General features: G+C 41.0%; 3 protein-coding genes and 1 long non-coding RNA gene across 4 annotated transcripts; all 4 read right to left on the bottom strand.

Moving 5' to 3' along the window:
• Positions 1-9,823: 9,823 nt before the first annotated feature.
• LOC144988230 (uncharacterized) lies at positions 9,824-11,147 on the bottom strand. Its single transcript, XR_013652073.1, has 2 exons — positions 10,148-11,147; positions 9,824-10,067 (listed from the first exon to the last, which is right to left on the bottom strand). It is a non-coding gene; the product is annotated as an uncharacterized LOC144988230 (long non-coding RNA).
• Positions 11,148-11,157: 10 nt separating this feature from the next.
• On the bottom strand, positions 11,158-13,487 carry LOC144988497 (immunoglobulin superfamily member 1-like; the record flags this gene model as incomplete). Its single annotated transcript, XM_078938930.1, has 3 exons — positions 11,158-11,834; positions 12,328-12,651; positions 13,148-13,487. Coding segments are annotated over 3 exons (996 nt in total), but the record flags the coding sequence as incomplete, so codon positions are not given.
• Positions 13,488-13,956: 469 nt separating this feature from the next.
• LOC101167265 (immunoglobulin superfamily member 1-like) lies at positions 13,957-17,866 on the bottom strand. Its single transcript, XM_023950390.2, has 5 exons — positions 17,692-17,866; positions 16,421-16,744; positions 15,602-15,925; positions 14,782-15,105; positions 13,957-14,288 (listed from the first exon to the last, which is right to left on the bottom strand). The coding sequence occupies exons 1-5, from the start codon at positions 17,864-17,866 to the stop codon at positions 13,957-13,959; spliced, it is 1,479 nt and encodes a 492-aa protein (XP_023806158.2).
• A 63-nt stretch (positions 17,867-17,929) lies between these two features.
• On the bottom strand, positions 17,930-19,950 carry LOC144988496 (scavenger receptor cysteine-rich domain-containing protein DMBT1-like). The gene is made up of 5 exons (XM_078938929.1): positions 19,908-19,950; positions 19,786-19,799; positions 19,388-19,721; positions 18,084-18,777; positions 17,930-17,979 (listed from the first exon to the last, which is right to left on the bottom strand). Exons 1-4 carry the CDS (start codon positions 19,948-19,950, stop codon positions 18,281-18,283), a joined length of 888 nt encoding a protein of 295 aa, XP_078795055.1. The 3' UTR covers positions 17,930-17,979; positions 18,084-18,280.
• Between the last annotated feature and the right edge of the window lie 230 nt (positions 19,951-20,180).

The raw sequence follows: 20,180 nt of genomic DNA, 5'->3' as shown, positions 1-20,180 counted from the left end.
GGCACACGAGCCAGCACCGCGAAGGGTCCCGCTACTCCCCGGCAACCCCCTCGTGAGGGGCGTAAGAGAAGTGAGAGGCGGAGAGCCAGCAGGGCGAGAGCAGAGCGGCGAGAGCAGAGCGGCGAGAGCAGAGCGGCGAGAGCAGAGCGGCGAGAGCAGAGCGGGGAGAGCAGAGCGGCGAGAGCAGAGCGGCGAGAGCAGAGCGGCGAGAGCAGAGCGGCGAGAGCAGAGCGGCGAGAGCAGAGCGGCGAGAGCAGAGCGGCGCTTCGCACCGGGCTTCCGCAGAGCAGCTGGTTGGTCCTGTTTGAGCTTCAAAGCTTTCTCTGGAGCGATACACCGTCTATGCATGACGTTAAACCAGAGCAGAAGTGACACACGATCGGAATGAACCGTTTACATGAACAACAATCGGCATAACCCACATATCTCGATCGGAAAGAGATATGATCCGAACGAGTCTGATCCGGGCAGAGTATTCTGTATTCAGGCATTCTTTCCGCATGTAAACGCAGCTACTGATGAGCAACATACATGGAGGAAACATTCTATAAATGTTCTGTAAACCATCTGTCCCCTACCCCATCCCTGGAAGGGAATTACCAGCCTCTCGCCGATGGCGGCCGCATCCCTTGGGTGATGGCTTTCTGGGCCCGGCAGAATTCTCAGCACGGATGGAGAGCGATCCATGAGTTCTCTGGCAAAACCAAGAGCAGGGGATGACATCACAGCTGAGCCTGGGGGTGTCCCTGTGGTGTGGGTTCTGGTCCTTGTCCTTGAGTACTGGGTCTTGCCAAAATTCCAACTGCGAGTGAGCCTGGTCGGGCCATGTTTACAACACCTATTGTGGAACCCCACTTCCCCTGGGTGTCATCCTCCTGGGCAGGGATGGCTGGACACTGCTTTGCTTTCTACTGGACCAACCATGGGCCAGGAGCCTGGAGCGTCGGGTGGATTTTTCTTGGGGGTCCTGGCTCGTGCCTGGAGCGTGGGGTGGGGGGATGCCCAGAACTCCTGGGGGTTGGGGTACTCTCCTGGGGCGGGGCCCCACATCGGGCCCTCCAGGCGTGCCGGAGGGGCTAGTCTTCTGGTTGGGCTGGAGCTTGCACTCTGTCCCCCCATGCTTCCCCTGCTCTCTGGCAGTGGGGACCCCTGTAGCGGTCCTGCAGACCCTGGCCTAGGTGGCGGATGTGATCACCCGGGGGGCGTTTGTTCTTTATCCGCTGCCATGCAGGTGTTGGGGGGGGTTCTAGCTGCCACTGCTGCTGTGGCAGGGGTCTTGATGTGGGAATGAGTGGGCACTCTCCCTTATTTTTACATTCCATCATCCATTTTAGAAGAACATAAACACTTACTTGAGCACAGGTGTTAGCTCACCTTTGCTCTAATATTTTGCGTGGTTGAATGAAATATTTCACACTAGTTGGTTTGAAGGCATAAGTATGCGTGTGGGAACATTATTTGTATTGTGTACATGTTGACATGCGAACATTTTTGGAGCCAACAGGTATAGTTACAACATTTCAGTGTGTGTGTGGACAGGCCCCGCCCCTTTTAGATTTACATCTGAACCTGATTGTAATGATTATAAACATCCAGCAACTTGTTGTCTTATGCTGCTTCATGGTTTTATGCCCCCCCTTCTATAATCACCCTCCTACCCCCCACCCCCCACCCCCCCCACACACACACTCTAACATCCCTCTCTCTTCTTCCCTCATTACCTTTTCCGTCCAACACAAAAGATTTTTAAATATGACTAAAATGAATAAGGTTTGGCCTTGATTACAAAAGGGGTTTATTCAGACATACCTCTGGTTTGTCTGAAGAATCATAACCCCTATTGTTAAAATAAAACATGTCCAACACAAGAGGCCTTCAGCTCCCATCTGTTTACTCAGCTGTTGGACAGGACAAGTAAAAAAAAAAAAAAAACATTCTGTAAATTTATGTGACATATTTGCCCTCTAGATCAAAATCCAACTCCATGTGTAGGCACTTGTCCTCTCTTGGTTCTGACGCTACCTTAACCCCTGTGCTATCCTATGTCCCCACCCTTACATTGACGTGTTCTCCTTACCATGACAAAGGTGGATAAAGTTGAAGAGGATTACATGTAATTCACAGAAACCAATGAAGATCACAAATCATTGAAGAAAGAAGTTCAGTGCACTGTCTCTGATTGTTAAAGTGCCTAGTTTAGCACAAGGGTTAAAGGTGAGTCAATTTAACAACTACCTGAACTTTACTATAGTTCTGCAGCCCTTTAGATTCACTGTTATTTAATTATTATTATTATTATTTTATTTTAATTCATTTGGTCACTTAGCATTAAAATTAGGTATAAAAAGGCTTTTTTTTTGTCTTTGCTAATACAACACTTCACAATGCAATGCCTATAGACAAAAATGAATATCAATTAGAAAAAAAGAATCAAATAAAAATTGAATTTAAAAAATATTTGAGATTTTAGCTTATGTAAGAGAGGCCGACACAGTTTATACATTCAAAGTAAGACTTAAAACATTCTTCTTTCGACAGGCTTATTGTCACTTCCAGATTTCAGTTGGATCATTCGTGCTTCTGTACCTAACCGTGTACCTCGTCTCTGGCTTGCATCTACCGCTCCTACACTTGGCTGTGGATCCTGTCTCTGGCTCGTCTCGCACCCCCAGCCGTCCCCCAACTTCATCTGCATGAAGATCATCTGCTGGACTTTAAATATGTAGTTGTAGCGTTAGATAAGCTAATTATTCTCTAAGAGTTCTGGAACATCGTCTGTCCGTTCTGGGGGACAGAGTTTTTCCTTACCGCGAAAGGGAGGTCTAAGGGCAGGGATATCCAGTTTAGTTTAGTCTGTTTAGTTAAAGTTTAGTATTATCCAAATGAATTCAATGCATTTATGATCCTTTTTGATTGTATGTTTACCTTACAATTGTTGATACAACTGTTGTTGTGAATTTGGGCTATACAAATAAAATTGAATTGAATTGAATTGAAGAATACCTTTTTCTCTGTCATAAAAATATTTAATACAGTCCTGTAGAATATACAAATATGAAATCCTAATATTCAAAAGAATTAGCACTTCCAATAAATGTTTTGAAATTGGATCATGGCATCTGGACTTAAAGTCTTCTTTTTTGATACATTTCACCACTCATCTAAGTGACTTTATCAGTTGGCGTGGTGCTGGTTTAAAGCCTTGTATTTGTCCCATAGGTGGGTAACCTAAAAAAACCAACACCCAAAGAAAGAAGCAAATGCAACTTACACTCACTGAGCAGTTTTTATGGCACACCAGTCCAGCGGCTTGTTAATGAAAATTTCTCATCAGCCAAGCAGCTCAATCCATTTAGGCAAGTAGACATGGTCAAGACAACCTGCTGCAGCTCAAACTGAGCATCAGAATGAGGAAGAAAGAGGATGTCATGGCAAGCTAGGCGAGGCAGACCCAAGAAGGAAGGAAAACACAAGGTGAGTAAGTTGGTAAGTAAAGTTTTAATGTTATTCGGAGTTGCTTGAGATCTTGATTTGGCTGGAGAGCAGCGGGTGAAGTTGCTGGAAGTAGCTATGGCTCATGGCGTTGCTGGAGGTCAGAATTGGCTTGTGGTGTTGCATGAGGTTCTTGGAACTCCGTGAGGTTCTTCGTCTAAGGTGAACAGGCGACTCAGGTGTCCACTCATGATATGAAGGTCCTGAAGGCGAGGCATAAACAACGTTAGACGAGAGCATGAGCACATGGACTAGACTAGACATGAGACCAAACTAGGCACCATCAGGGGCAACCAACTGGCGATGAATACTGGTTCTTGATCTCCTTTTGAAGGTCTGGTGGTTGATGAGATGAGTAGATACAGCTGAGAGGAATCTGGAGCCAAGCAGAGAGGGGAGGGGAAGGAGAGATGACAGAGGCACCATGACAGTACCCCCCCCCCCCCCCCCCCCAACGACGGCCTCCGGGTGGTCCAGGAAGCCGATCGGGGTGGGCCAGGTAAAAGTCTTCGATCAGGGAGGGGGCCAGGATGAAGGAGCGGGAGATCCAGGACCATTCCTCAGGACCGTAACCCTCCCAGTCGACCAAGAACTGGCATCCACTGACCCGGCGTCGGACATCCAATACCCGACTAACCTTGAAGGCGGGGGCGCCGTCAATGACACGGGCGGATGGAAGGGAAGCGGACGGCGGGCACTGAGGACTGTGAATGACCGGTTTAATTTGGGAGACATGGATTGAAGGGTGTACCTTGAGAGCAGCCGGAAGTTTAAGACGGACACAGGTAGGATTGATGATCCTGTCAATCTCGATGTATCTGGGAGCCAGTTTCCGGTAGAGGGCTTGGAGGGGGATGTTCCACGCCGAGAGCCAGACCCTCTGTCTAGGCTGGTAAGTGGGTCCCACCACCCTGTGTCGATTGGCGATGTGGCAGTTGCTCTCTTTGGTGCGGAGGAGAGCAGCCCTGGTCTGACGCGCAGACAATGCTGGAGGTGTTGCTGGACCGACGGCACCGCCAAATCGAATTCCTGGGACGGAAACAGAGGTGGTGAGTACCCGAGGGCGGCCTCAAACGGAGACACCCCAGTAGCGGAGGATGGATCAGCGTTACACAGTTGAGAGAAAACAGGAGCCAAGCAGAAAGGGTAGGGGGAGGAAAGCTGACAGAGGCACCATGACTGGGGATTTAAATGACTTTGAACATGACATGATTGTTGGTGCCATCTGGTCAAGACTAAGGGTGTCGAACTCAAATCCACAGTTAAGCGTTGAAGTACGTCACGGGCCCAAATTCCATTTGTATTAAATCTGTATTAAAAAACATTTTCATATGGGAACAAACTTTAGTTGTGGTTAAACACATAATCTGGAACAACCAAAGCAACGTCAACGATCCCATTGGGGAAACATAACTAAAGTACCAGAAAACTATCAACTTTATCTAAGACGGGTTGTATCTTTCAACTATTATAATTGAACTTTAAAGTTCCTCTCTAATCCTATTTTGATCTATTGTAAAAAGTGTTTAAAATGGTGTTTTATTATTATGCAGTTTTAAGCCAAAATAAAAAAATCTGTTGTTTTGTAGGACATAGTTTCTATAGAGCAGCTGGAGTTTATTAAAAAATTTGCCTCTGGGTTGTGGATGGCACTGTTGGCGCAAAGTAAACCAGACCCGTTTACCCATCAATCCTCCGTTGACACCTTCTCCCGCTAGCTTACAGCCCCTCACAACCCCAACCTGAAATTAGCAGTGCAACTTATAAAAATGCTGAAGCGATACTGGAGTTATCCAGCCATACAGTTTTGAGCCAGATGCTTCTGGCTTCTTCGTCACATAGAAATGCAATTTTAAGTTTAATTTTCTTTTTATATGTCCTCCATTGTAAGACATGTGAAAAAAGAACATGTTAAAAACAACAAAAAACATGATTTTTAATGGAGTGGGTCCTTAAAGCCGGAAGGAAAAGTGATCACAACTTGGCAATAGGGAAATCCAAAAATAAAAATAGCTTAAAAAAAAATTATTTTTTTTAAACTGGGCTACAGCACAAATGTACTTCTCGTTTTCAGAGCTTACTGGCAGATTTTATAAAAATGTCAACAGAAAAACAAAAAAAAATCAAACGAATGAGGCTGAGTTACTGTACTAGTGTGACGGACATCAGGAAGAAGGAACACGAGAAACTGCAGAAATACCAGGGACTCAGAGAAGAACTGGAGAAAGCATTGAAAGTGAAGGTGACAGTGGTGCCTGTGGTAATTGGAGCACTCGGGGCAGTAATCCCCAAGCTGGAGGAGTGGCTACAACAGATACCTGGAAAGAAAGATAGACAGACAGACAGACAGACTTTAATGATCCCAAAAGAAATTTTAATTGGCCAGCTGCCCATACTTAAAATACACAATCATTCCAAAAACAAATAAAAACACAAAAAATCTAAAAGGATAAAAAAGTTAAAAAAAAGTATGAACAATTTTAAAAACAAGTCAAGTTTCCCAGAAATTCGGCTTAATCAAATACAAAAGTAAAAGCTCTCAACACAGAGTGTTGTGCAGTCTGATGGCTCGTGGGACAAAAGACTCTCTAAGTCTGTCCGTGGTGCAGCGTTGGGATAAGAGTCTGCTGCTGAAGCTGCTCTTCCTCTTACCGAAGGCCTCATGCAGAGGGTGTGTCACATTGTCAATGATCCCAGACCTCTGGTAGAGGACCCGAGCTTGGATGAGAAACCACCCGCGTTTGTGAACCTGAGTTCCTCTGGGAACAAAATGAATACCTGGCTTGTTCTATTTGGTCTTCACCTCAACTGCAATCCCTGAACCAACTGTTGTTTCTGAAGCTCCGTGTGACGCTTCCTCTCATCAACATCACAAACACAATGCAAAACCTCGGGGTCCCCAGAGAAGTATCAGTAAGGGAGGGTTATAGTTACAATGCCACAGCCTTCCTGAGTATTGTTGCTGACCACGTCCATCCCTTCATGACTACAGTGTACCATATCTTGATGGCTACTTCCGGCAGAATAAGGAGCCAGGTCACAAAGCTTTTAGAACAATGCTCTTGTGTAATTAATAAGTTTATCATGTGTCATGAAAAGCTGTTGATAAAGTCCTACCTAATTAAGAAAAAAATATATTTTCAATGAAAAAAAAGAGCAGTTTAAGTGGGATTTTTGGAGTGATGGATTTAAGGCAGACTCTTGCAATTTAGTTTCAGTCAAAAGGGTCATGTCCCAGCTGTGGTTTTCCATTGTTTGCTGTTAGGAATGCACCAACACCTCATGGAAAAAAGGAGATGAGAAACAAAAAATTATGTAAATGGCTTAAGTTTTATACACATGAAGGCTTTTCTATCCTGATTGAGACCAAAAGCACAGAATACATGCACAATCACAGTCCCATTCACCCATGCACACACACAATTACACACTGATGGTGGCTCCCCATCATACATGGCATTAACTTCAAACAATCAGAAGTATGACAGGGTTTTGCTGTCATGTGATCATTTTTGTGCAAGTAATAGTGATTTGTGATTAATTAATCTAATTTTAATCTGACATAGTTGTTGCTGTAAAAGCCTCAATTTGAGACATTTTATTTAAATTGGTGACATTGTGGTGCAGTAAAATATGAAAATACATCTAAAAAAGTGGCTTCATGAAGTTTTTCTATTAGAACAGACTGCCAGATTTTACTTTTACATCAACAAGGGATATTATTGTAAATCCTGAACTTTAGAGGAAAAAACTATTAGGTTTAGAGTGCTCTAATTTAACACATTAACAAAAAGCAGAGTCACTTCTGCGCAATCCCAAAAAATATGTATCATAAACTTTTTATTAATGGCCTACCATAGTGCATATGTTGACCTTATTCCACATATTTCAGCTGAGTTCCGATAAAAATGAATTTAAGCAAATAGTTGGAGCCTTATTTTATACTCTATTTGAGAAAACCACAATACTTATGGTAAAGGAGATTTGTTTTCTTTAGGCATATCCCTTCAGGGGTCGCCACAGCAAATCAGCTTTCACTGATTCCGACATTTGGTTTGGTTTTGTCACGTCCTGACACAACCCTGTATTTTATTCGGGCTGAGAACCGGCACAGAGAGACCCACAATTGGGCCCCCTTGTGGCTACATAGTTTGGCAGTAGCGTAAAGGGTCTTGCCAAAGGACCCACACTGGATTGAGCTCAACGCCACCCTGGTTTCCCAAGTGCCAGTCCTGCATACAACTGAGCCATCCAGCAGTGAGTTATGTAAAATGAAATTTATGCAATTTTTAAAAAAGGACTGAATTGTCTGTATTTATTCAATTGCAATAACGTAAAATTTTGACACCTCTATTGTAGGGTTCTACCACTGCACCACAGCAGATAAACTGTGTCATTGTCCCCCTCCCAAGTCTGGCTGCCATACAGACAACATGGCTGGTCAGGATTATACCAATTCAACTGGGTTATTAACTTTCTCCAGAAACTCCATCAAGTCAGTTGATAATGCTGTACCATGGCTACTCTACCAGATGCAGATGCCAACTACTCCTGGTGGGTGATTTCCATTGACAATCAGAAAGGGAGAGAACCTGGTTGTGTTCACAAGGGAACTGTGGGCACACTAAGCCTAGGGAAGTAAGGTTGACCATGTGCTGGGGTTCCTGGAACACATGGCCTGCAGTGGAGTCTTACAGTCCTGATTAAAGCACTATAGCTGGTCATTGATATATAAAAACCCAGAGCTCAAACTGATCTTATCCAGTAATGGTTTGTTCCTGACAAAAACATTAAATTCTCTACTTCAATTTGTAGTTCAGGAGTTTTTCTTTTTTTCTAATAATGCATGTACAGTGTATATGATGAAAGTTTTGAAGAGTTGTATAACTATACTTTATTTTAATTTTGTTTTTTTAACTGTTTTGAACATTTACTAATGAAATAAAATACACAACGTTTTTTAATCCCAAAAGCTTGATGGAAAATCCAGACACAAACTGATGTCCACCATCAGTTTGAGGCGAAATTAGTCCAGCAGGAGGTCTTGAGTGACCAAGCCAGTTTTAAGACCTCAGTTCAACAGAGGAACCTGTGGAGAGGGAGTCGAAGATCTGTGTTGCTCAGCAACAGCCCCAAAACATCACAGCTCTTAAAGGTATGCATAGAAGAATAGGCCCTGAAATTGATAGACTTAATGTAAACTAGTAAAGTTTTAAAAGCAATAAAATAAAACCAAAATAGAGGAAACAAAATAAAAAATTAATGTAAGAATCTTAAAGAAAAAAAAAACGTATTTAGCACATAAAATATTTACTTTCTATCTTCAATTTAAAATTATGAGAGATTTGATAGGAACAGTATGTTTATATGTGTTGTGCTCTAAAACAAAAGTTAAATAATCCTTTCTGCCAATACAAACCATATTCTGTTATTTGCTGTTGTTTTCTGGATGAGATGATTAAAGTTTGATGAAATGAGACATGTCCATCTTTAAGGTATTTGTGTTTAACCTTTACCACCAGAGCTATTGGCAACAAAAGGACATGAACAACCCTGGGAGAATTTCAGCCAGGGAGCTCAGCAGTGCGTTTACACCTCCCAACAGGCGATTCAGCCCAATGAACTCATCTATTCCGTGTCCTACTTGAGAACTAGTTTTGCGCTTTACGCCCTCTTCATCTATTTCCACCTATGAGCTCCGTTAGGGGTAGTTCTGTACCCGAAGTTTTCTATATGGAGAATTTGTTTTATTGTATCTGATCAGAGCCTTCTGCCAACCTAAAAGAAATCATATGGGAAATAAAGCTATATCTATAGCATAAGTTGTCTGACTGAAATAGCACACGCTTTCCAAATTACTTCAACTTTTTGACCCTTTACACAATAATGTGATTCCAGCAGATTCTAAGGCGGAGTAAAGCAGATTGCTGATTTTCTTCTTATTAGAGTCAGTTGGTTTGAATTTGTTGCATAAACATTTTAATATTGCAGCACATTTTGAAGGTTCTGTGTTAAAGCGACAACTCTTTATCACAGGTGACTTGAAATTACATCCTTCTTGAACTACCACAAGTCCTCAACATTTTACGCAATACACATAATTCCAACAGAATCTGAAGCAACAGTCATTAAGTGTTGCATATCAGTAATAAGATGCTTTGTCAATTACAGAATCTGTTGCAATTATGTTTATTACATAAATGGTTAAAGAGTCAAAGTAAGTCATAGAATGTCAACACTGGAACTAAAGCTCTGGTGTTAAAGGGTTAAGCAAAAGTCTTGGATCTGGGAACAAACCTTACAAAGCTGAAAATCCTAAATCAGAGCCAGATTAAACCATATCTGAACAGTTTACTGGACAGGCAAAATTACATTGTTACAATAGTTTTCGTCATTGCTGGTTTCTTTGTTCTCTTCCTCTTTTTCCTTTGTTTGTTTTTCACTCTTAGCACTCATACACTCTTTGAAGGATGGTGGACTACATTCTTCATAGAGATTTGTCTCATCTCCATAATCATTTCCTTTGCCTTCATCTGCTTCTGCCTCACAAATCCCTCTGTCCTCTCTGGTGAACCCTGAAACACAAAAAGCACAGTTAAATGGCCCCTTTATCAAATAGTAAATCTAAACTTTTGGAAACTTCATGAACACACACTTTGAGTCTGGAAAAGAACCACTGGCTGTTTGGGTTGTTTGCTTCTCCTGTGGACAAGATAGACCAGGAACAAGACAAAAAGCAACAGGAACAGGGTTCTACCAAATACTGCACAGATCAGCAGCAGCAAAGATTCTGGAAGAGACAATATTTTACAGTTTTAGATCAGTCAAGGAGAAATAAATGCTTTTTGTTGGGAAACATGAACAAGGGGTTAAAGCTTAGTAAAGTTAGAAGCATTTGGAAAAATTTGAATAAAAATATCAAAATGGCACAAAATCTAGTCAAACCAAAGTGTTTGGTCCAAGTCATAAAAGATTCCAAAGAAAGCTTAGTGGAATTTACTCTACCATGCTCAACCCCGTCCCGTACAGGTGCATATGACTAATATTAAGAATAAACCAGTAGATGGGTCAACTACAATGATGGAAATCAATTAAGTTAAATCAAACTGTAAACTGGCAACTTACTGTTTTTTTTTGTAATTATTTGTTGCTGCATCTTACTCCTCACAACAACAGTGATGGGTGCTGACTCAGCAGAGGCCACGGTGCGTCCAGACAGGGTAACCTGGTACAAACAGATGTAGTTACCCTGGTGTTTTAACTCTGCCACAGGAAAGGTAAAGGACGCTGCGTTGTTGACTGCTGGGCTGTTGGTAGTCATGTTGAATCCAGAAATGATGAGAAAGAAATGACCCTGAGGAGATTCAGGGTTAATGGAGCAGGTGATGGTAAAGTTCAGACCACCAGTGATCTCTGCTTCTCCAGGACCCCAGACCAACTCTGCACCAGGAGAAGTTAGTGAGATGTTGGGCGCCTGTAGGCTCACTGTGAAAACACAAAACAATGAGGTAATTTAAGAGTTTCAGATCATCCATTGGAGATAAAGCCAACTAATCAGGATGTTTTTGAGGTGTACATTTCATTTTGAGATTGTTTATGGGACTGAAGTCAAAGTCCAGAATATCAGAGTTTTTTCTTGTATTGGTACGATTTTATGTGACCACCTGTGATTAATGGAAAACCCCAAATTTACAGTGACCACCTGTGACTAAGGGAAAACCCAAATTTACTGTAAATGAGTTATTCATGAATAGTCTGAAATAATTTCACTTAAAGATGCAGAGCGATAGACATTCTTAATGCTTCAGGTATGTTTCTTCTGACTGACCCGATTGTCCATGGCTTGTTTTATTTTTGTCCTTTCTTGCATTCATAGTTAAATTGGCATGAACAATAACCATCAAACAATGAATCAATCTTTTTCATACTAATGTAAATGTGGGACCATCCAAAACCAGCCCCTAGTGGTCATATTTTGAACTGCAAATGTTTTTATTGGCGTGTTTCTCTTTACTTACGCCTCACAACAACAGTGATGGGTGCTGACTCAGCAGAGGCTACGGTGCGTCCAGACAGGGTAACCTGGTACAAACAGCTGTAGTTACCATGGTGTTTTAACTCTGCCACAGGAAAGGTAAAGGAGGCTGCGTTGTTGACTGCTGGGCTGTTGCTTGTCATGTTGAATCCAGAAATGACGAGAAAGAAATGACCATGAAGAGATTCAGGGTTAATGGAGCAGGCGATGGTAAAGTTCAGACCACCAGTGATCTCTGCTTCTCCAGGGCCCCAGACCAACTTTGCACCAGGAGAAGTTAGTGAGATGTTGGGCGCCTGTAGGCTCACTGTGAAAACACAAAACAATGATGTAATTTAAGAATTTCAGATCATCCATTGAAGATGAAGCCAACTAATCTGGATGTTTTTGAGGTATACATTTCATTTTGAGATAGTTTATTGGACGAAAGTCAGAAATCCAGAATATCCAAGTTTTTTGTATTGATATGATTTTATGTGACCACCTGTGATTAATGGAAAACCCAAATATACTGTAAATGAGTTATTTATGTATAGTCTGAAATAATTTCACTTAAAGATGCAGACCGATAGACATTCTCAATACTTCAGGTATGTTTCTTCTGACTGACCCTATTGTCCATGGCTTGTTTTATTTTTGACCTATCTTGCATTCATAGTTAAATGGCCATGAACAATAACCAATAAACAATGAATCAATCTTTTTCATACTAATGTAAATGTGGGATTATCAAAAACCAGCCCCTAGTGGTCATATTATGAACTGCAAATGTTTATATTGGTGTGTTTCACTTTACTTACGCTTCACAACAACAGTGATGGGTGCTGACTCAGCAGAGGCCACGGTGCGTCCAGACAGGGTAACCTGGTACAAACAGCTGTAGTTACCCTGGTGTTTTAACTCTGCCACAGGAAAGGTAAAGGAGGCTGCGTTGTTGACTGCTGGGCTGTTGGTAGTCATGTTGAATCCAGAAATGATGAGAAAGAAATGACCATGAGGAGATTTAGGGTTAATGGAGCAGGTGATGGTAAAGTTCAGACCACCAGTGATCTCTGCTTCTCCAGGGCCCCAGACCAAATCTGCACCAGGAGAAGTTAGTGAGATGTTGGGCGCCTGTAGGCTCACTGTGAAAACACAAAACAATGAGGTAATTTAAGAATGTCAGATCATCCATTGGAGATGAAGCCAACTAATCAGGATGTTTTTGAGGTGTACATTTCATTTTGAGATAGTTTATTGGACGGAAGTCAGAAATCCAGAATATCCAAGTTTTTTTGTATTGATATGATTTTATGTGACCACTTGTGATTAATGGAAAACCCAAATATACTGTAAATGAGTTATTTATGTATAGTCTGAAATAATTTGCACTTAAAGATGCAGAGCGATAGACATTCTTAATGCTTCAGGTATGTTTCTTTTGACTGACCCTATTGTCCATGGCTTGTTTTATTTTTGACCTATCTTTCCTTCATAGTTAAATGGCCATGAACAATAACCAATAAACAGTGAATCAATCTTTTTAAAACTAATGTAAATGTGGGACTATCAAAAACCAGCCCCTAGTGGTCATATTATGAACTGCAAATGTTTTATATTGGTGTGTTTCACTTTACTTACGCCTCACAACAACAGTGATGGGTGCTGACTCAGCAGAGGCCACAGTGCGTCCAGACAGGGTAACCTGGTACAAACAGCTGTAGTTACCCTGGTGTTTTAACTCTGCCACAGAAAAGGTAAAGGAGGCTGCGTTGTTGACTGCTGAGCTGTTGGTAGTAATGTTGAATCCAGATATGACGAGAAAGAAATGACCATGAGGAGATTCAGGGTTGATGGAGCAGGTGATGGTAAAGTTCAGACGTCCAGTGATCTCTGCTTCTCCAGGGCCCCAGACCAACTCTGCTCCAGGAGAAGTTAGTGAGATGTTGGGCGCCTGTAGGCTCACTGTGAAAATACAAAACAATGATGTAATTTACGAGTTTCAGATCATCCATTGAAGATGAAGCCAACTAATCTGGATGTTTTTGAGGTGTACATTTCATTTTGAGATTGTTTATGGGACAAAAGTCAGAAATCCAGAATCTCCAAGTTTTTTGTATTGATATGATTTTATGTGACCACCTGTGATTAATGGAAAACCCAAATATATTGTAAATGAGTTATTTATGAATAGTCTGAAATAATTTCACTTAAAGATGCAGAGCGATAGACATTCTTAATACTTCAGGTATGTTTCTTCTGACTGACCCAATTGTCCATGGCTTGTTTTATTTTTGTCCTATCTTGCATTCATAGTTAAATTGGCATGAACAGTAACCAATAAACAATGAATCAATCTTTTTCATACTAATGTAAATGTGGGACCATCCAAAACCATTCCCTAGTGGTCATATTATGAACTGCAAATGTTTTTATTGGTATGCTTCACTTTACTTACGCCTCACAACAACAGTGATGGGTGCTGACTCAGCAGAGGCTACGGTGCGTCCAGACAGGGTAACCTTGTACAAACAGCTGTAGTTACCCTGGTGTTTTAACTCTGCCACAGGAAAGGTAAAGGAGGCTGCGTTGTTGACTGCTGGGCTGTTGCTTGTCATGTTGAATCCAGAAATGACGAGAAAGAAATGACCATGAAGAGATTCAGGGTTAATGGAGCAGGCGATGGTAAAGTTCAGACCACCAGTGATCTCTGCTTCTCCAGGGCCCCAGACCAACTTTGCACCAGGAGAAGTTAGTGAGATGTTGGGCGCCTGTAGGCTCACTGTGAAAACACAAAACAATGATGTAATTTAAGAATTTCAGATCATCCATTGAAGATGAAGCCAACTAATCTGGATGTTTTTGAGGTGTACATTTCATTTTGAGATAGTTTATTGGACGAAAGTCAGAAATCCAGAATATCCAAGTTTTTTGTATTGATATGATTTTATGTGACCACCTGTGATTAATGGAAAACCCAAATATACTGTAAATGAGTTATTTATGTATAGTCTGAAATAATTTCACTTAAAGATGCAGACCGATAGACATTCTCAATACTTCAGGTATGTTTCTTCTGACTGACCCTATTGTCCATGGCTTGTTTTATTTTTGACCTATCTTGCATTCATAGTTAAATGGCCATGAACAATAACCAATAAACAATGAATCAATCTTTTTCATACTAATGTAAATGTGGGATTATCAAAAACCAGCCCCTAGTGGTCATATTATGAACTGCAAATGTTTATATTGGTGTGTTTCACTTTACTTACGCTTCACAACAACAGTGATGGGTGCTGACTCAGCAGAGGCCACGGTGCGTCCAGACAGGGTAACCTGGTACAAACAGCTGTAGTTACCCTGGTGTTTTAACTCTGCCACAGGAAAGGTAAAGGAGGCTGCGTTGTTGACTGCTGGGCTGTTGGTAGTCATGTTGAATCCAGAAATGATGAGAAAGAAATGACCATGAGGAGATTTAGGGTTAATGGAGCAGGTGATGGTAAAGTTCAGACCACCAGTGATCTCTGCTTCTCCAGGGCCCCAGACCAAATCTGCACCAGGAGAAGTTAGTGAGATGTTGGGCGCCTGTAGGCTCACTGTGAAAACACAAAACAATGAGGTAATTTAAGAATGTCAGATCATCCATTGGAGATGAAGCCAACTAATCAGGATGTTTTTGAGGTGTACATTTCATTTTGAGATAGTTTATTGGACGAAAGTCAGAAATCCAGAATATCCAAGTTTTTTTGTATTGATATGATTTTATGTGACCACCTGTGATTAATGGAAAACCCAAATATACTGTAAATGAGTTATTTATGTATAGTCTGAAATAATTTGCACTTAAAGATGCAGAGCGATAGACATTCTTAATGCTTCAGGTATGTTTCTTTTGACTGACCCTATTGTCCATGGCTTGTTTTATTTTTGACCTATCTTTCATTCATAGTTAAATGGCCATGAACAATAACCAATAAACAGTGAATCAATCTTTTTAAAACTAATGTAAATGTGGGACTATCAAAAACCAGCCCCTAGTGGTCATATTATGAACTGCAAATGTTTTATATTGGTGTGTTTCACTTTACTTACGCCTCACAACAACAGTGATGGGTGCTGACTCAGCAGAGGCCACGGTGCGTCCAGACAGGGTAACCTGGTACAAACAGCTGTAGTTACCATGGTGTTTTAACTCGGCCACAGAAAAGGTAAAGGAGGCTGCGTTGTTGACTGCTGAGCTGTTGGTAGTCATGTTGAATCCAGATATGACGAGAAAGAAACGACCCTGAGGAGATTCAGGGTTGATGGAGCAGGTGATGGTAAAGTTCAGACCACCAGTGATCTCTGCTTCTCCAGGGCCCCAGACCAAATCTGCACCAGGAGAAGTTAGTGAGATGTTGGGCGCCTGTAGGCTCACTGTGAAAACACAAAACAATGATGTAATTTACGAGTTTCAGATCATCCATTGAAGATGAAGCCAACTAATCAGGATGTTTTTGAGGTGTACACTTCATTTTGAGATTGTTTATGGGACGAAAGTGAGAATTCCAGAATAACAGAGTTTTTTTGTATTGATATGATTTTATGTGACCACCTGTGATTAATGGAAAACCCAAATATACTTTAAATGAATTATTTATGAATAGTCTGAAATAATTTTACTTAAAGATGCAGACCGATAGACATTCTCAATACTTCAGGTATGTTTCTTCTGACTGACCCTATTGTCCATGGCTTGTTTTATTTTTGACCTATCTTTCATTCATAGTTAAATGGCCATGAACAATAACCAATAAACAGTGAATCAATCTTTTTAAAACTAATGTAAATGTGGGACTATCAAAAACCAGCCCCTAGTGGTCATATTATGAACTGCAAATGTTTTATATTGGTGTGTTTCACTTTACTTACGCCTCACAACAACAGTGATGGGTGCTGACTCAGCAGAGGCCACAGTGCGTCCAGACAGGGTAACCTGGTACAAACAGCTGTAGTTACCCTGGTGTTTTAACTCGGCCACAGGAAAGGTAAAAGAGGCTGCGTTGTTGACTGCTGAGCTGTTGGTAGTCATGTTGAATCCAGAAATGACGAGAAAGAAATGACCCTGAGGAGATTCAGGGTTAATGGAGCAGGTGATGGTAAAGTTCAGACCACCAGTGATCTCTGCTTCTCCAGGGCCCCAGACCAACTCTGCTCCAGGAGAAGTTAGTGAGATGTTGGGCGCCTGTAGGCTCACTGTGAAAACACACAATACTTCAGATCATCCATTGTAGATTAAACCAACTAAGATGTTTTTGAGGTGTACGTTTCATTTTGAGATTGTTTATGGAACAAAAGTCAAAATCCAGAATATCAGAGTTTTTTTGTATTGATACAATTATATGTGACCATCTGTGATTAAAGGAAAACCCAAATTTACTGTAAACGAATAATTTATGAATAGCTTTGAATAATTTTTCTTAAAGATGCAGACCAATTGACATTCTTAATGCTTAAAGTATATTTCCAAATGTCCCTCCATCTGTTGGTGTTTCTGAATATTAAGGAGATGGAAGGTTCCAACTTTGAACAGTGAGCCAATCACAGGACAGCCAGCACAGAGAAGTGGGCTTGTTCTGTTGTTCTATTTATTATGACTCAGAAGAAGATGTCTGACATCACCAAAAGCAGGACATCCTTAAAAAAATATAAATAAATAAATAAATAACTAAATTTAAAAATTTTTTAAAAAAATAAATAAAAAATGTTATGAAAAAAAATAATAAAAAAAGCAGGACATCATCCAGGATATACCAAAATATTGGGGTGTTTCTTAAACAAAGATGCAAATGCTGGTGTAAGTCCACAAATATGAGCTTAAACAGCCTTAAGCCTGAAAAGATGGGTTAAGTTCTTTCTAATATTAGGCATTTCTACAACAAAATATCTCTTATCAGGATTGTTACTGGAAGTGTTTTGACAAACAAAGCAACAACAAATTTCTTATTTTCAGGCCGGTTCTCCAACCTCTGACTACAACAAAGAAAGAGGTTTTTTAATAGCATTTCAGTTTTTGGTTGAGAAAATTCTTACACTGAGGAAAACTGCAAAAAATAGAAGCTTATGAACAAAAAAACACTATTTATATTTCAGCCAAAGAGATGTAGTTCTTCAAGACTTTCCGGATTGTGTGGATTTCTTACCGTTTACAGAAACTCTGACAGAGTTGCTTAATGGAGAAGTGAAAGTTCGATGTGCGTTTTTCTGATACTGACACTGGTACGACCCTTCATTTTCAATGTCAGCTTTGGAGATTGCAAAGTTGGCAGAATTGCTACTTGAGGTTTGAGTCTCTTTAAATGAACTCTGAGTATTCATCAGGATGAAAGTTCCACCAAGGACTTGATTTGGAATTGAACAAGTGAATGCAAATTTCTGACCCCACAAAACATTAGTAGAACTCACAGAGAGTCTGGGCTTTAGGACGTTCACTGAAAAAATGCAGAAAATATAAAAAAAAAATGTGAATCTGACTCCTTTCTCATGTTTTTCAGTGCTTTAATTTTTAATAAATAGGAAATTATATTTTTCTTACCAATAATGTTACGTAGGTCACTTACAGGTGAAGTGTACGTTTGACCAGAAACAGTTTTCTCGTAGTGACACTGGTACGATCCGTCGTGATCAAAATTCACTTTAGAGATGGTGAAGGTTGCAGCGCGGCTTGAAGAAATTTGTGTCTGTTTGAAGGAACCCGAGCTTTTCTGGAGAAAAAAGGTTTGTCCTAAAAGTTCAGCTGCAGTGGAACAGGTGATTCTGAGTTCCTGACCCCAGGAGACCTCTCCAACAGGATCCATGGAGATGCTGGGCTTTACAAGACTTTCTGTGGGAAGTTTGGTTAAAGCAAATTGAAACACTCGTAACTGTGATTTTTGGTCTAGCTGATATTCTAAATAAGAAATAGTACAGTGACTCACCTGAACAGATGACACCAGCATCTTCACCGTGATTACAGTTATGTTCTCCATAATCGTTGTGACCACACTCTGTTAATGAGCTTTCACTGCCATAACAGGCCACATTATCCAGCCAGATTGTGCCTGATCCTTGACCAAAATGAGCTGATCCAGGAGCATGAAGAGCTGTCCCACAGGACAACTGTCTGCAGACCACATTTGCATCATTTAGATCCCATTCATCATCACAGACTGTTCCCCAGGATCCTCTGTGTTGGACTTCAACTCTTCCAGAGCAGCGAGTCGATCCAGACCCAACCAGCCTGATCTGACCTTAAAACACATCACAAAAAGGCTATTTCTTTCTCCTGGAAATGGTTCAGAGACTCAGATGAGGAGAAGATGACTGCATCACAAACTCTGAGCAGCTTATCAGGAACAGCAAAGGATTTTCATAAAACTCACAATAATGTAGGAAGTCTCCTCACCTGAACAGATGACACCAGCATCTTCACCGTGATGACAGTTATGTGTTCCATAACCTCTGTGACCACATTCTGTTAATGAGCCTTCACTGCCTGAACATGCTACATCATCCAGCCAGATTGGGTTTGATCCTTGACCAAAATGAGCTGAATCAGGAGCTTGAAGAGCTGTCCCACAAAACAACTGTCTACAGACCACTTTTGCATCATTTAGACCCCAGTCATCATCACAGACTGTTCCCCAGACTCCATCGTGTTGGACTTCAACTCTTCCAGAGCAGCGAGTCGATCCAAACCCAACCAGTCTAATCGGATCTTAAAACACATCACAAAAATGTCTTTTTTCCCCCTGTAAATGGTTCAGAGACTCAGCAGAAGATGACAGCATCACAAACTCTAAACAGCATGTCAGGAAAGGATTTTCATAAAACTCACAATAATTTAGGAAGTCTCTTTACCTGAACAGATGACACCAGCATCTTCCCCATGATTACAGTTATGTTTTCCATAGCCGTTGTGACCACACTGTGTCAATGAGCTTTCACTGCCTGAACATGCTACATTATCCAGCCAGATTTTGTCTGATCCTTGACCAAAATGAGCTGATCCAGGAGCTTGAAGAACTGGCCCACAGGACAACTGTCTGCAGATCACTTTAGCATCCTTTAAATCCCAGTCATCATCACAGACTGTTCCCCAGATTCCATTGTGGTAAACTTCAACTCTTCCAGAGCAGCGAGTCGATCCAGACCCAACCAGTCTAATCTGACCTTCAAACACATCACAAAAAGGCTATTTTTAGTTGTTTGTGATTTTGATCTGAAATTATGAAAAGGAAATAGGAGAATACACTTACCTGAGGCAAATGAGCTTATAAGACATGAGACTGAATTATTGGGGGAAAAAACGTTTTTTTAATTAAATCAGAGACACAATTTTAAATCTTCAGAAAGCCAGATTTTGTAAACTGACTCTTACCTAAAGTCAGAAACTGAGAGTTTTGTTGCTTTTTGGTGAACATGGCCGAGATATTCCTGCTGTGTGTCACCAATCTGAATGCAAAAAGAAAGGAGAGCAAATATTTCTTACTTCCTTTTTAAGAATCTTCTTTTTCCCTTTAAAACAGGGCGCTTTTTGTGGCTTTTAATTCTATCTAAAACTGCTGATTGTGTTTTCCATATAAAAAGAAATGTTATAAAAGTGCATGACTTCTCATTTCCGTGAGAAGAGGTGATTGGATATTGCGAGAAA

Source organism: Oryzias latipes, chromosome 20, assembly GCF_053564925.1.
Source record: "Oryzias latipes strain Hd-rR chromosome 20, Olatipes_Hd-rR_3.1".
Classification (NCBI taxonomy): domain Eukaryota; kingdom Metazoa; phylum Chordata; class Actinopteri; order Beloniformes; family Adrianichthyidae; genus Oryzias; species Oryzias latipes.
This window is presented reverse-complemented; position numbering and strand designations above follow the sequence as displayed.